Source organism: Rana temporaria, chromosome 5 (genome assembly GCF_905171775.1).
Source record: "Rana temporaria chromosome 5, aRanTem1.1, whole genome shotgun sequence".
In the NCBI taxonomy this organism is placed as follows: Eukaryota; Metazoa; Chordata; class Amphibia; order Anura; family Ranidae; genus Rana; species Rana temporaria.
Genome location: NC_053493.1, coordinates 390,446,970 through 390,462,252, shown reverse-complemented (window position 1 = coordinate 390,462,252; position 15,283 = coordinate 390,446,970). Strand labels below are relative to the sequence as shown.

General features: G+C 42.9%; 1 protein-coding gene across 1 annotated transcript in view; it reads left to right on the top strand.

Moving 5' to 3' along the window:
• The window catches only part of COL14A1 (collagen type XIV alpha 1 chain), a 292,376-nt gene that overhangs the window by 187,255 nt on the left and 89,838 nt on the right, over nt 1-15,283 (top strand). Inside the window, 4 exon segments of the mRNA XM_040354914.1 lie at nt 3,459-3,588; nt 4,953-5,075; nt 11,752-11,901; nt 14,839-14,955. Of these exon segments, the coding sequence (XP_040210848.1) occupies nt 3,459-3,588; nt 4,953-5,075; nt 11,752-11,901; nt 14,839-14,955 (520 nt within the window).

The window sequence follows — 15,283 nt, the reverse complement described above, 5'->3', positions numbered from 1 at the left end:
GGGGAGGAACAAACAAGGATGCTGTGCAGGTGTCCAACCTCCTCCTTATCAACCAATGATGTAATTGGTTGTTAGGACACTGACGGCTAGAAGGGTGCACAATGAAAACCTGTGTTTTTTTTTAACTAATAGGTAGGCTTGATCCACCGGCTGGCTTGAATACAATTTGTGGGAAATATCTAGGAATTTTGCCAAGACACCCCTGAAGACACCTGAAGGCACACCATGGTGACTGGGCACCTTGGTGGAAAAGGGCTGCACTAATAGGATGCTTTCTGACTATTCATCAGTGTGTTAACTGTTCTGACATCTTGGCACTGCACTACACACCCCTACTAGTTATATTATGGCTGGTGTAGAACGTTGCATCTCCCCTACAAACAGCATAAGTATGTGTTTAGATTGAATGTGTATGGACCTTCCCAGAAGTCCATGACCAAATGACCAGATAAAATAACCAGCCCAACTTAAAGGAGGCCTGTATTATAAGGATATGGAGACTGCCATTTAAAACCCCTCCTTCTGAAAGTACTAGTTGAGTGACTGTCTGTCTGTATAGTATATATCTATACTTTCTGGGAGACTATCCTGGGACAAGTATGTAGGTTATGAGTTCTGGCCTCACTTTGACTAGCATTCTTTGAAGCAGGTATAATGATTGCAATGATAGTCCACTTAGTTTCCTCACTAAAAGTTTTCTTTAACTAGACTTGTATTTAGCAGCCTGGGAAGGTACAAGAATAAGTTGGTGTCATACGCATGCCACAGGGTGTGCCAGGTATGCCTTGGCACACCCTAATCAGTGTGGCACATATCCCCCCTTTTTAGATCCTGAATGTCTCACCAAATTTAAAAAAATCTGCTTCTTTTTGCTAGAAAAAAAAAAACAATATGAAAATAAAATTGTAAAATACCGGTATAATAAAAAAAAAAACTACTGGCACCATTCACTGCCCTATTGACACCATCCACTGCCCTACTGACACCAATCTCTGCCCTACTGACACCATCCACTGCCCTACTGACACCATCCACTGCTCTACTGACATCGTCCACTGCCCTACTGACACCGTCCACTGCCCTACTGACACTGTCCACTGCCCTACTGATACCATCCACTACTTTCCTGACACCATCCTCTGCCCTACTGGCACCATCCTCTGCCCTACTGACACCATCCACTGCTCTACTGACATCATCCACTGCCCTATTGACATCGTCCACTGCCCTACTGACACCGTCCACTGCCCTACTGATACCATCCACTACTTTCCTGGCACCATCCTCTGCCCTACTGGCACCATCCTCTGCCCTACTGACACCATCCACTGCTCTACTGACACCGTCCACTGCCCTACTGATACCATCCACTACTTTCCTGACACCATCCTCTGCCCTACTGGCACCATCCTCTGCCCTACTGACACCGTCCACTGCTCTACTGACACCGTCCACTGCCCTACTGATACCATCCACTACTTTCCTGACACCATCCTCTGCCCTACTGGCACCATCCTCTGCCCTACTGACACCATCCACTGCTCTACTGACACCATCCTCTGCTCTACTGACATCGCCAGTATATATACACATGCACACACACACATGTGTGTTTGAACTTTGGGGTGCACACCCTAATGCAATAAGCTTTGCACGCCTATGGTTGGTGTGTACACTACCTTCCAATGACAGTGTACTGTGCCTTCCTGTCATATGATTGGTGAAGGGCTGCAAGGATTTATCAGACTAGTGGTATGATATAATTTCGATATTTGCTTATGCTTTGCTTTTTTCTTCTGTAAACATTTGCTGTTGGCCAACACATTTTAAATGCCTGCGTATACTGTACTAGTCCTAATGGCATTTGCAAACTTTCCCTAATAGAGGTATAGCACTTACCCCCGAAGGAGCTGCTGGTTTGTTTTGGGTGTCATGTTACCTCATGTATCTCCGCCGTCTAGGGTATTTGATGAGAGTTGTAGTAAATGAAATGTCCACACAACAGGTGTCTTTTCTGTGCCTTTATCACCCAGCCGGGTAAAAACAATAGAACTTGGTGAAGAGTAGAGAAATAGTAGCAATGGAATAACAGATTCAGGTGTATATAGATGGGAAACAGTCCTGCTTCCAATGACAACTTCTGTTTTACCACTCCGGCCAGAGTGGGTATAGCGCACCTGGACAGGCCTCTCTCACAAGCCTGGCAGCCAGAATGTTACTCGGAAATTGGGGATAGGTCTCTGCCACATACCCTCCCAATAGTTGAAAATAATAGAGATAGCAATGGTCCAGAATCCTCCTTGACAGATTCAACACCCGGATCTCCTTCAGGTAGTTAAGGTAGGTTACCGACTGATAGGCGACCGACGTCCAGCCTCTCAGTACATGGTTACCTTGGTCCCCGGTGGATGATCAAGACCCTCTTGGAACACCAGCCTCTCTTGGTACTCCTCAGGCAGACTCTCCACCGAACAGCTTCCTCTATGCAGGACTAATGCTTAGGACTTCCTCAGATTGGGGACCCAGTCGATCACTGGGTCCCAGCCACAGCTCAAATGTTCCAGGCCAGCGTGTTCCCGGAACATGGAATACCCCGTAGCACACACACCCCGGCACCGGAAGGCCATTTCGCCGGGGTGCCGTGGTATGGCTACCCTGAAGGTGAGCGCCACACATGAAGAAGACCCAAGAAAATGGTGTCTGCCTCATAAATACCCCCTCCCAGCATGGCCAGTGAGGAAAATCTCCTCCTATCTATAATCCTTGACTCCACTGCTGCCACCTGTTGGCCTGGGGTGTGATCAGCACCCCAGAAAGACAGCATGAACCCATAGCACAGCCAAAGCTGAGACAGAGACTCAAAAATTTGAACAGATTAACTTGGTCAGAGTTACTTAACTCTCTGACCCCCTCTAAATTTACACTAGCACCGGTTCTGGAAAGTAACCAGGCGCTACAGAGGGAACAGGTTTTATCCATTCAACTCACCTGCCTTCAAGGCAACTGGTCTGCTGGCATAAGGGTGGCACGAAACCATAAACTTTCTAAAGATTTCAAATAGCAGATAGAAGGCCATGTATTGTTGTATGACTGTTTATGGGAAAGATTGTTTCCCATTTACATTCACATTGAATAGGAATCTATATGTGGTCTGTGAGGGAGGGAAAGGGGAGCATTTAGATAATACTTTATCTTGCGTTGGAAAAAATGTCAGACACCTGGGAAAAATTTAGCCTAGTCAATGGATGTCTGCCAGGGTTCTGGTAGGCCTGCTGATATGGGATCATTTTCTGATCTATCTATCTGTAGCCAAACAGAAGTGGGGAATGTTCCCTGATGCCTTTTTTAAAGGGGGGAGAGGGTAATGGGGATCGTGAAACAGGGGTGTGTCATTTGAATATGCCACGTCCTTGCTGCAATCTTATTATTCTACTTCTTTCCATTGTATCTTTTACCAGAGAGTCATAGCTGGTCGAGAAAACGACATTGTCCTGCCATCCTTACTGTCTGACACCGAGTACAAAGTCACTGTGACTCCTGTGTACTTCAGTGGAGAAGGGAACCCTGTGTCTGCCTCTGGAAGAACACGTATGTATGGGTTGTGTCTGTGGGTCAAAATGCAAAGATATAAACCTTTATTACCTATGCCTAAGCATCAAACAGACCCATTATTTTTTCCTTTAATTTACTTGTAGTTGTGAAATGTGATTGATTACTGCAGGCTAATATACATAGGCCCAGATTCTCGTATCTCGGCGTAAAACTATGCGGGCGTAACGTATCTGATTTACGTTACGCCGCCGCAAGTTTTACGGGCAAGTGCTTTGTTCACAAAGAACTTGCCTGTAAAGTTGCGGCGGCGTAGCGTAAATCTCCCGGTGCAAGCCCGCCAAATTCAAATGATCCGGGTAGGGGGCGTGGATCATTTAAATTAGGCGCGTTCCCGTGCCGAACGTACTGTGCATGCGCCGTCCCTAAAATTTCCCGACGTGAATTGCGCTAAATGACGTCGCAAGGACGTCATTGGTTTTGGCGTGAACGTAAATGGCGTCCAGCCCCATTCACAGACGACTTACGCAAACAACGTAAATTTTTAAATTTCGACGCGGGAACAACGGCCATACTTAACATTGGTTGTCCCTCATATAGCAGGGGCAACTTTACGCGTCGCAAATCTAACGTAAACGTTGTATCTTCACTGCGTCGACCGCGGGAACGTTCGGGAATTCGCGTATTTTGCTAATTTGCATACTTGATCAGGAAACGACGGAGACGACACCTAGCGGCAAAAAAAAAAATTGCAATTTAAGATCCGACAGTGTAAGAGCCTTACGCCTGTCGGATCTAATGGTTTCTATGCGTAACTGATTCTAAGAATCAGTCGCATAGATACAACAGCCCAGATTAGGACTTACGACGGCGCACATGGCGTTGCACCGTCGTAAGCCCTTTCAGTATCTGGGCCATAGCTCTTTGCACTCCTTTACTTAGGCTAAATGAACTTTTTTTTTACTTAGGCTAAATGAACCACATTTTTTTAACATGGCAGTGTATATTCTAGACTTTCTTGTTTGCAGTGCATCATGGGGAATGGAAAAGAGAAGCTGCAATCAAAGCTTCCCTTTCTTAATTATTTTCTTCCAACTTTCCTTCTTTATCTGCTTTTTTAACATCTTTTTATTATTATAAATGATTATTATCAGTGCCAGATGTAATATTAGGCACAGTAAGAATGGCACCTACAGGAAGCAGAGGCAAAATGGCAGTTTTGTGAAATACAGTTATTGGCCACAACTTTTTTCCATCATCAGAATACTAATTTTTTTTTGTGCATATATTTTTCATCCTAGTAGAGGAGTGTGCTATCAATCACTGACAGTTATTAAATTATTTGTAATGTTTAGTATGTGTTACGGCTTTTGTGATCTGATTTTCTGATTATGTTCCCACAGTGCCACTCTCTGCTCCAAGGAACCTGAGAGTTTCTGATGAATGGTATAACAAACTGAGGATAACATGGGACTCTCCTCCTTCACCAACCATGGGCTACAGGATAGTGTACAGGCCTACAAGTGGTAAAGGACATTCATTCTGTAAAAAATATATACAAATGTATCAAGGTTCTGACAACAGGTAGGAAGAAGGGAACAAGGTGCCTCTGACAGGGCTGCTGTTAGAAATCATGGGGCCCCATACAGCTTAGCTGACAGGAACAGCGAACTAAGCCTAACAGGTGGCTCTAGCCACATAAACAAACCACTCATTCATGCAACCAGAATACCCCTTAATTATGTTTTTTGAATTATTTTTTTAAATTATCTATGTGTTTTGAACAGCCCTGTGGGGGTTGGTAAAATATCAGAAGTCTAAACAGACACCCAACAGAAAGAAAATTAGATTGAGGACACAGAATCTTTTTTTGCAGCCTCAGCTGCAGAGTGAATGAACAGGATACGCTCTGTACAGAGGTTCCCTGTTCATTCAGAAATGGAAGCATTGTAAACACAGGGATTGGCTCCCATAATTACGCCCACTCCTGCTGCTCTGGGACTCCCTGTTTAACTTATGGGGCTTGGGTCCCGTAAACGAGGGCAGGTGCTACCCCCTTATCAGCGGCCCTGGCCTCTGAGCTGACAACAACAACTAATCAGGTGTTGACCTCGATCTTGAAAGAGACAATGGGACTTTAAAGGTAACAAAATTACCAAGTATCAACCATTTGGGTGGTCAAAGACCAGGCCACTTTTTGCGATTCGGCACTGCGTCAATTTAACTGACAATTGTACGGTCGTGCGATGTGGCTCCCAAACAAAATTTACGTCCTTTTTTTCCCACGAATAGAGTTTTCTTTTGGTGGTATTTGATCACCTCTGAGGTTTTTATTTTATTGCGCTATAAACTAGAAAATAAAATAGAGCGACACTTTTGAAAAAAATTCAATATTTTTTACTTTTTGCTATAATCAATATCCCCCAAAAATATATAAAAAAATGTTTTCCTCAGTTTAGGCCTATACGTATTCTTCTACATATTTTTGGTAAAAAAAAAAATCGCAATAAGCGTTTATCGATTGGTTTGCGCAAAAGTTATAGCGTTTACAAAATAGGGGATAGTTTTATGCCATTTTTATTAGATCAGTGCTATAAAAATGCACTGGTTACTGTGAAAATGACACTGGCAGTGAAGGGGTTAATCACTAGGTGGCGCTGTAAGGGTTAAGTGTTCCCTGCCTTGTGTTTCTAACTGTAGGGGGGGTGGGCTCACTGTCACATGACACTGATCTCCGCTCCGAGTACACGGAGCCGAGATCAGTGTCATTCTCACTAGGCAGAGCAAGGAGATGCTTGTTTACACAAGCATCTCCCCTCTCTATACCTCCGTAAGATGATCGCGGGGATCCCTGTGGCAATCGAGTCCACGGGACCCGCGGTTCGACTCATGGGGAAGGCGGCAGGGTCGCTAGTGTGCCGCTGGCGGCGAACTCGCGACCACACAGCAGGCATTTAAAGGGCCATGTACAGGTACGTGATTATGCCTGTCCGTACCATTCTGCCGACGTATATATGGCGTGGGCGGTCCTTAAGCGGTTAAAACAACAATACATGTTCAAAAAAGCATATTATTTGTATATCGTGTGCAACCACTTCTTACTCTACATGTTTCGCTCAAAGAGCTTCCTCAGGAGATTTTGACAGTGTTGCAAGAGGTTTTTATGTACTACAAAAGAAACAACAATTATGAGAAATCGTATACTTATAAATTAATTATGATGCAATATCAAATTTATTATAAATATATTTTAAAAATAGCTGAGAATGAGTGCCTACCAGATGCTTTAAATCATCGTAGGTCTGTTGCTGATTCCTAGATATAAGCCTTGAATTGGAGAGAGGAATATATGTGTAACCATAGAGAGGGCATGAATTTCTAAAAAAAAGAGATACAAATATAGTACATGTGAATTTGATTATAGGAATGAATTTCTACTGGTAGAAAAATACCACATATTCTCAAAAAGAATATATGTGATTTACCTCAACTTAAATTGATGATATAGAGCCAATAAAAATCTTCACATACCCAAATGTGGCTTCACACCTCTAAGTTATGATGTGTTAAAAAGTAAACATCAGGGCCCTTCCACACCAGCAGTATTGGGCTGCATTGTCAAAGCGTCCAGCAAGGAAACAATGAGTTTCACAGTACTGAAATCACCAAATTTTTATCCAAATCTCCTAAGACTAGCAGTCGAAAGTAGCAGCGTCTTAGACTTCACACTGTAGATCAGTGGTTCTTAACCTTGTTGGAGGTACTGAACCCCACCAGTTTCATAAGCGCATTCACCGAACCCTTCTTAATTGGAAAAATAAAATATGATTTTGCGTGTGATGGGCACAGTGGCTGCGTGTGATGGGCACAGTGGCTGCGTGTGATGGGCACAGTGGCTGCGTGTGATGGGCACAGTGGCTGCGTGTGACGGGCACAGTGGCTGCGTTGATGGGCACAGTGGCTGCGTTGATGGGCACAGTGGCTGCGTGTGATGAGCACAGTGGCTGCGTGTGATGGGCACAGTGGCTGCGTGTGATGGGCACAGTGGCTGCATGTGATAGGCACAGTGGCGACAATTGATGCCACAGAGGCTGCATGTGATGGCATAGTGAGGCTGCAATTTATATATATATATATATTTTTTTTTTTTGCTAGTCAGAGAAGGCTCATTTAAAATAACACCAATTTCTTTTTTTATCTGCCATTTTATATTAATAAAGTGCTGGTCACCTCACCTCAGTCAGCCTCCTCCCCTCCCCCCCCAATCCAGCCATTTAATTATATGCTCTTAACAGGTTCTACTTACTTTTAAACAAGTTCAGTAGTCTTTTTTAGCACACTGTCTGCTAGGTTCAAATTCCACTAGTCAGGCAGGCTCCTCGAGACTAGTCCTTGCCTCCCTAGCTCATCACAGGCAGCGCCGACACACAGCTCTCTGCGCAGCGCTCCGTGTCCCCCCCCTTCCAGCCGTGAGTGGAGTGACGTCACGCCGCTGGAAGGGACCAAGATACTCCTTCATAGGGGGAGTAAACAGGCTGCAGCAGACAGGAAAGGGAGCCGGGAGGTGATGGTCCCGGATGCAGGAGTGCACTCGGCACACAATTTGTACAGTGCCGCTGGCGGCCGTGGCAGAGCTTCACCTGCGCCCCCCCTCCTATACGAAATGGTATTGCCCAGGGCACCCGTCCGCCCCTGCCTTGTACCGGTGGCCCTGTGTGACCTCCGCCGAACCCCCGAGACTCACTCACCGAACCCCTGGGGTTCGATTGAACCCAGGTTAAGAACCACTGCTTTAGATGATGTAGGGGTGCCTCGGCCGACACACTCACATATCAGTAAGTGCACTGCTACTTTAGGAGGAATTCCAGATAAATCTTTGAAGGCTCTGCTTAGGCAAAACTTTAATTTTTAGATGTTCACTTTATTACTAGTTTTATTCCCCTTATTAGTTGCTAAAACCCTAAATAGTTCTTCATCTTAGTCAGAAATGTCCCGTGTCGGTGTCTATGGGGCACATGTACCACATGCTGGGAAAACATGTAAGGAAAAATATGACGTGTTCTTCCTTGGAGATGCCTAGCGTCTACTGACAATATGAAGGACATTATTTCATCTATTCTATTTTTTTTTTCCTGGACAGCAAGGCCACATTTTTGCTTGTTAGAAATGTCACTGGAAGGCATAAGATCCTGATCCTAAAATTCACATTTTAACACTGTATGAAAGTAAAAGTGTGACTTGAGGACCTGGCACAAAAAAAAAATCATGTTAAGTGTTGCTTTCCAGCATTTGTGTCCAATACATTCCATACCCACCAGCCAACTGTTAAAAGCTTGGACTTCAGTTCCAGAGAGTTGTCTGGAAAAGGTTATTTTCAGAACAACATAATCCCTTTAACTGTCTGCCCAAGAACCAACAGTAAAATCACTTATAGAGCTTAAAGGGACAATCTACTCAAAGTGATATTTTAGTAATGGGTGAAGTCTGGTGGGTTCAAATCATCTGCTTGCCTCTAATATTTGTTGGTTGAATCCAAAAACAAGATCTCTCTTCTATAGTTCATGTCTGCCTTCTCACCCATTTCTGCATATCCCTTCCCCTCCTGCTACAGTTGAGGTGTCCGCAGATGTTTCCACCCTCCTTTTTAATAATAATATAGATACATTTTCGAAATTAAAAATAGGAACTTCCTCTTGTTGTCATGGTAGATGTGCAGACTGGGAATTTAAGGACAGGGATCTCACCACCAGAGTCTATGATACACATAAGACACCATTTGGTGATTAAATGCCTACAGTACCACCAGAATACACCAAACACTGAATTCAGATTAAGAATACTTTTTTAATGTCAAAGGGAAATTAGTAAAATACAGTTAGAGTGAAGGAAGATCACACAAAGTCATAATAACGAATGGAAACAAGACAGAATAACAACTGGAGGTCAGAGGTCCAGTCTCTCTTGAGTTATTTCCCCTATGCGTAGATATCCTCAGCTATTAAATATCTGGGAGTTTGCATTATCCTGCACTACAAAACCCTCTATGAAGTTAACTTTAGACCCCTTTTACATCAATCAGGACCCTTTTGGCGAAGTGGAAACATTTCCGCATCTCTTGGCTAAGATGTATCAACTTAATTAAAATGACAATTTTACCTAAGATCCTATATCTTTTTACAACTCTTCCCATTCTGGTCCCTGTTCTCCACTTTTTGCATGGAACAATAAACAACACAGGGTCAGTATTAAGGTGCTCTTTGCCTCTTGGAATGATGGGGGTCTGGCCTTCCCAAATTTGATACACTACTACTTTGCCGCCCAATTGAAAACTATAGCTTCCTGGGTGGACCGAAATCAATACATTATGGCTGGATCCGATCCACCCTATTAACTTGCTCTGGAATGCTGATGCTTATGTGCCTTCTGCCTCTTTGCCACACTCTATGACCTTTCTGTGTGGTCTATGGAAACACATTAGGCTGCCTAGTATGCCTGATAGTCTTTCTCTCTCCCAAATTTCCCCATGGCTGTCGAAGAATCTTTTTCATTTTGGACACCTAGTTAATGGTGACAAGCATGATCTTTTCTGTAGTGCCTTCTTCGGCTATCTTTGTCATTATGCCTTATCCTTTGCTCCTAATTTACATTTCTCCAAATTATTATATTGAATGGCTAGTCCTCGTGGGTCCATCTCAGAAAGGCCTAATCTCTGACATTTATAAGATGCAACATTTTTACCCAGTGAATAGCTTATGCAAGCATCGGTATATGCTTAAATGGGAGGAGGCCATTGGGGAAGAGCTGTCTTTGCCACAGTGGGGGATTGTTTGATCCCAGCTGGCTAAGATCTCCATATGCACCCTCTACAAGGAGAATGCTTATAAAGTGCTGTTTTTCTTTGTACATGACTCCCACCCGTCTTGAAGCTATTAATCCTTTGTCCTCGGGGGAACTGCTGGCACTGCCTTAAAGACTGTGGTACTCTGCTCCATATTTATTGCCATTGTCCACTTTTGCTTCCATACTGGAAACTGGTCCAGGACCTCCTTCAGAGACTTTTTGAGGTGGACATTCAGCTCTCTCCCAAAGTATTTATCCTTGGCTTTTTGCCCAATAGCCTGTCTAAGCTAGATAAAAAAATTAACGCTGCAGCTAGGTGCCTTACTGCCCTTCAGTGGGAAAGGCAAACCGCTCCAACTTCCACTGATCTATAAGATAGAATTAAAGACGTGGAAGTCATGGAGTCTCTTACAGCCCGACCCACCGACTCTGTGGAGAGGCATAATCCAATATGGGAGCCCTGGTATTTGTGGGAGCACCCCCCATTAACCTCTTACTCTCTTTGGTTCCATTGGTTCTTACCCAGGAATGCTGAACCCACCCATTTTCTATACCTCTGCCTCTCTTTTCTTTTCTTTTCTCCTTTCCTTTTCTCTCCTGTTTTTGGTTTCTAGGACCACAAGTTAGCCCAAATCTACAAGGATTCACTGAATACAACACCTACAACATCTATTAAAAAGATAATCTACAAAAGTACTAATGCCTATATGAAAAAGTGGCACAACAGATTATAAAGATGTTAATGTAGCATGGAAGAATTGATTACAGTGAAATATTATGGCAAGCTTAACAAAAATGTCAAACAACCCAATTTATAAATAGTGCACATGGACAGGCCTTGGACAGAGCAAACAAAACATATTTTTTCCCAGCACACTTACTAGCTAGCCAGCAAAAATTATTACAGTAACTCTGAAAATGTATTCACTAAGACTACATTGTGGTTTACCTTTAACTGCGTCTTTTAATCTATATTTAACTGCCCATAGGCTGCCTATGGAATTTAGACCTTCCCAAAATAAATACAAATCTACATAAACTCTGATAGCTATGTTTTCATTTTCTCAATCTTTTCATGTTTATTAGGTTTCTTAACCTTTCAAAAAAACTTGAGATTCATTAGACGTGTGTGTGATTTGGAACAGGTCTGTTTAGGAACACTTAACTATAGCAGCAAGCTATATTTCCCCAGTTTTACAATGTAAAAATATTTGCAAGCCAGCATTATCCAAGACTAACACAAGGGCACTCCAGGAATATGTAGGCATGTTCTAAAATTAGTAATTGAATGTAAGTTTTCTGACTGAAGCAAAGGTGCTGCCATGGGCTGGTGGTTATTTTGGTCTCTCTGCTTTGTTTCAGGAACGGGTCCGGCTCTGGAGACGTTTGTGGGCGATGATGTGAACACCATATTGATTCTTAATCTTCTCAGTGGGACAGAATACAATCTTAAGGTTCTAGCATCATATTCCACCGGATTCAGTGATGCATTGACTGGAGTGGGCAAAACATGTAAGTAGCCCCCTTCCCATTTATATAGTGAGCTTTGCTCTGCTTAAGAAAGCCCCCCAAAAATAGTGTTGGAATGTGCAGCTGTATATTAATTAATTGCTGTAACATTTTTCCCCATGTCTGTCAATGTTCAGGTTAATGTTACAATTAGGGATGAGCTCAGGCGGGTTCGGAAATCTACCCCACCAGGAAGATGTCAATATCAACAGCCAATCATAAGTGGCACAGCCATCCCCCACCCTGGAGCTGCACATATATACACCCCTTGCAAATGGGCAGCTGCGAGGAGGAGAATGCCTCCATGTCCTAACACTCTTGGGCTCACCCCAAGTTACAATTTTATACAAACTTGTTTGGGATGGTGTAATTTTTAGTAATTATGAGTATTTCACTCAATAACTTTTTCATTGCCACGCAAGTCTATGGGAATCAGGTCAAAATGCAGGTCAGGAGGAGATAATCTGCAGGTCAAGTGCACCTGTCAATGGAATCTGAATGACCTCAGAAGTATCCCAGACTGCTGTTATCAACACAGGCCCAGAACAACAGCCCTCAATCTTCCAATTTATACAACTGTTCTGGTGACAGTTCTCTGGGATGGGAAGTCCTCTCATTCCCCTTTGTGTCCCCAGGGCAGGAAATGAATGGAGATCTTAACATTGGCACATAGACAGCAAAACATAGCCTTTTGGGGGCTTAAACTCTTCTGTGCTAAGCTAAAAAAGTATTTTTGCAGATTGTGAAAGTTAGGATTTGATTTGATGTGATCCACAGAAAGTACTGAAGCTACTGGATCAGCATGGTGAGCATGATAGCCAGGAAACTACCTGTTTAGCTTTTAGAAGAAGGGGCAGTCCTCCAAACTTTCTCAGTTATTTCTTTATATTCATACTTTGGTTGAGCATTCTAAACAGAATGTATTGTGTTTTTCACATAAATACAAAGAAATTGAGGCTTTCAACCTTTCACCACAATATAGTTTTGCTGGTGTTGGCTTTTAACTGCTTTTACAGCAGTTCATATATATGCATAATGCAGCGGTGGGTGGGTGGACCCTAATGCCCAGCCACCGCATATATGCATTGTTGTCTTGTTCTGGGGCATGCTCCATTGTCATGCCCAGAACTGTAACCAAGCAGTCACTGATAGTTCAAGGTCAACTGCCCACAATCAGGAGCTTGTAAGGTGGGCTCCCGATGACATCAGCACTGACCACAAGCCGCGTTTTTTATTATTTAAAGCACAGATGTAAAATCAAAGGCTTCCTCAACGAGGCAATGTTCTTTCACTTCTAATTAAAGCATTCAGAGATTCAGCTTAATGATATTTAAATATTGTTTTAACGAAAAGGAAAGAAAAATTATGCTGGAACTGTTTGTGGAAAAGAAAATTCAAAAACAGACATAAGAAACTATATGATAAAAAGGTTTTAAAAGTAACAAAATATAATAAGTGTATCCTCCTGGTATTTGTTCAGTACATAGTTTGGAATGCTTGCAGAGTAAAGCTGACCATACAAGGCTTGAATTGCCCCATTCCTGTGAATCTTTGAAATTTGAACCTGCTGACACCACCCGGCTGGACAAATTTTGATTGAGACATTGAAGGAGCTGTGTGAAAAAAAGTTGGGCAAACAGTGACTACAGCCAAATCAGCTTCAGTTACTGTTCTGATATTCTGTTACAAAGGCCTGCAGCAGAGATTTGTCCATTCACACTGTCTAATGCACAGGGCTGATGCGCCCTATAGGCTCACTATGCAAGCTGCTTAGGGTCCCCCAAATTACTAGAGGCCCAGCCTGGTGAGAAGTCATTTTCGGCCCCCTCACCCCGCTTCTCAACTCACTGGCTGCATGGGAGAAGAGGTAAGAAGTCAGCACCCCCCCTGCTTCTCACTTTAATGTAAGATGTAATTTCCGACAGCAGAACACCCTGTCCCCCCCCCTCCCCAATGTGACATGTCACTGTCGGCCCCCCACTTCTGATATGTCATTTTCGGCAGACCCCCCCCCCCCGCTTCTCAACTTTAATGTGACATGTCATTTTGCTTAGGGCTCCAGGGAGGTCAGGATCGGCACTGCTAATGCATATAGGAGAATCTGTAGATTTGTCTTATTCAGATAATTGCAGCAGCTATTTGTTGTCCTTAGAGATCAAATCCCACACAATAAAAGGTACATAGGGGTAGATGGTAAGAGTACTGGAGAGAACTTTATTTTTCCCAACTGACCCTTAATGCCAACTATCCTGTGTACAACTATATTCTGTTCACAATCTGACAACATATTGTATAACATAATGAAATTATGATTTTTTAGACACCAAACATGATATACATCGGAAGAATCATTCTCCTAGGAGATCTAATGCGTCTTATTAGCCTCCTAGACCTTGTAGTATAATTGCCTTTGGTGTCTAATTGATTGATATATTCTTTTACTTTCGTGTAACCACTGTTTATGAAGGTAACTAAATGACAGTAGGAATTATGGAGATTGTAGGATCCTTAACTTTGTGCAGTTTAGCTGTAGAACAGTATAGGTCACTACCCTCAGTATGACAGATGAGTATTCTGTAAGCTGCTCTCAAGTTTTTTTGTGATGTGATCATTTACTCATTAGAAAGTATATTACAGACTCTTGCTAGTGGAGGTTTATGATACCTCTGCTTTTTATTAAATGTGTTTAAGCTGGACTGGTTTGTCAAATGTGTAAACTTCCCTGAATGACTAGCACATAAGATTTAACTCTGACCATTTTTGTTACCAATTTGCGCATTTTAGAGAAAATGAAAGTGGCACGTCGTTCTTTACTACTCCCCTATTTTAGCTACACAGTTTAGGGTTTATCAAACCTCACGATCATTACAGTGTACAGGATGCTTTAATCATTTTAACATGAGTCTCAGTGACTGATTGCTTGTGTTTGTTCTTTAACAGTATATCTCGGAGTGACAAATCTGAGTGCTTATCAAGTTAAGATGACCAGTATCTGTTCCCAATGGCAGCTTCACAGACATGCAACCTCATACAGGATCATCATCGAGTCACTGCAGGGTATGTTGGAACATTACTTCTCTGATATTATGTAAAAATCAGTTTCCATAAGCTACAGTATATCAACTGAAAAACTCTGGACCCCCACCATTATTGTTATGTAAATCAGCTGGCAGACTAGATATGACACCATCACTAAAACATTTTGTAGAATTTAGTGGCCAGGACATGGTCATTCAAACAGTAAATTTAACCTCTGCACGTCTAAGGCCCGGTACACACGAGCAAACATGTACGATGAAAGCGGTCCGTCGGACCGTTTTCACCGTACATGCCTGCCAGAGGGCTTCTGTACGATGGTTGTACTAACCATCGTACAGAAGTCCGT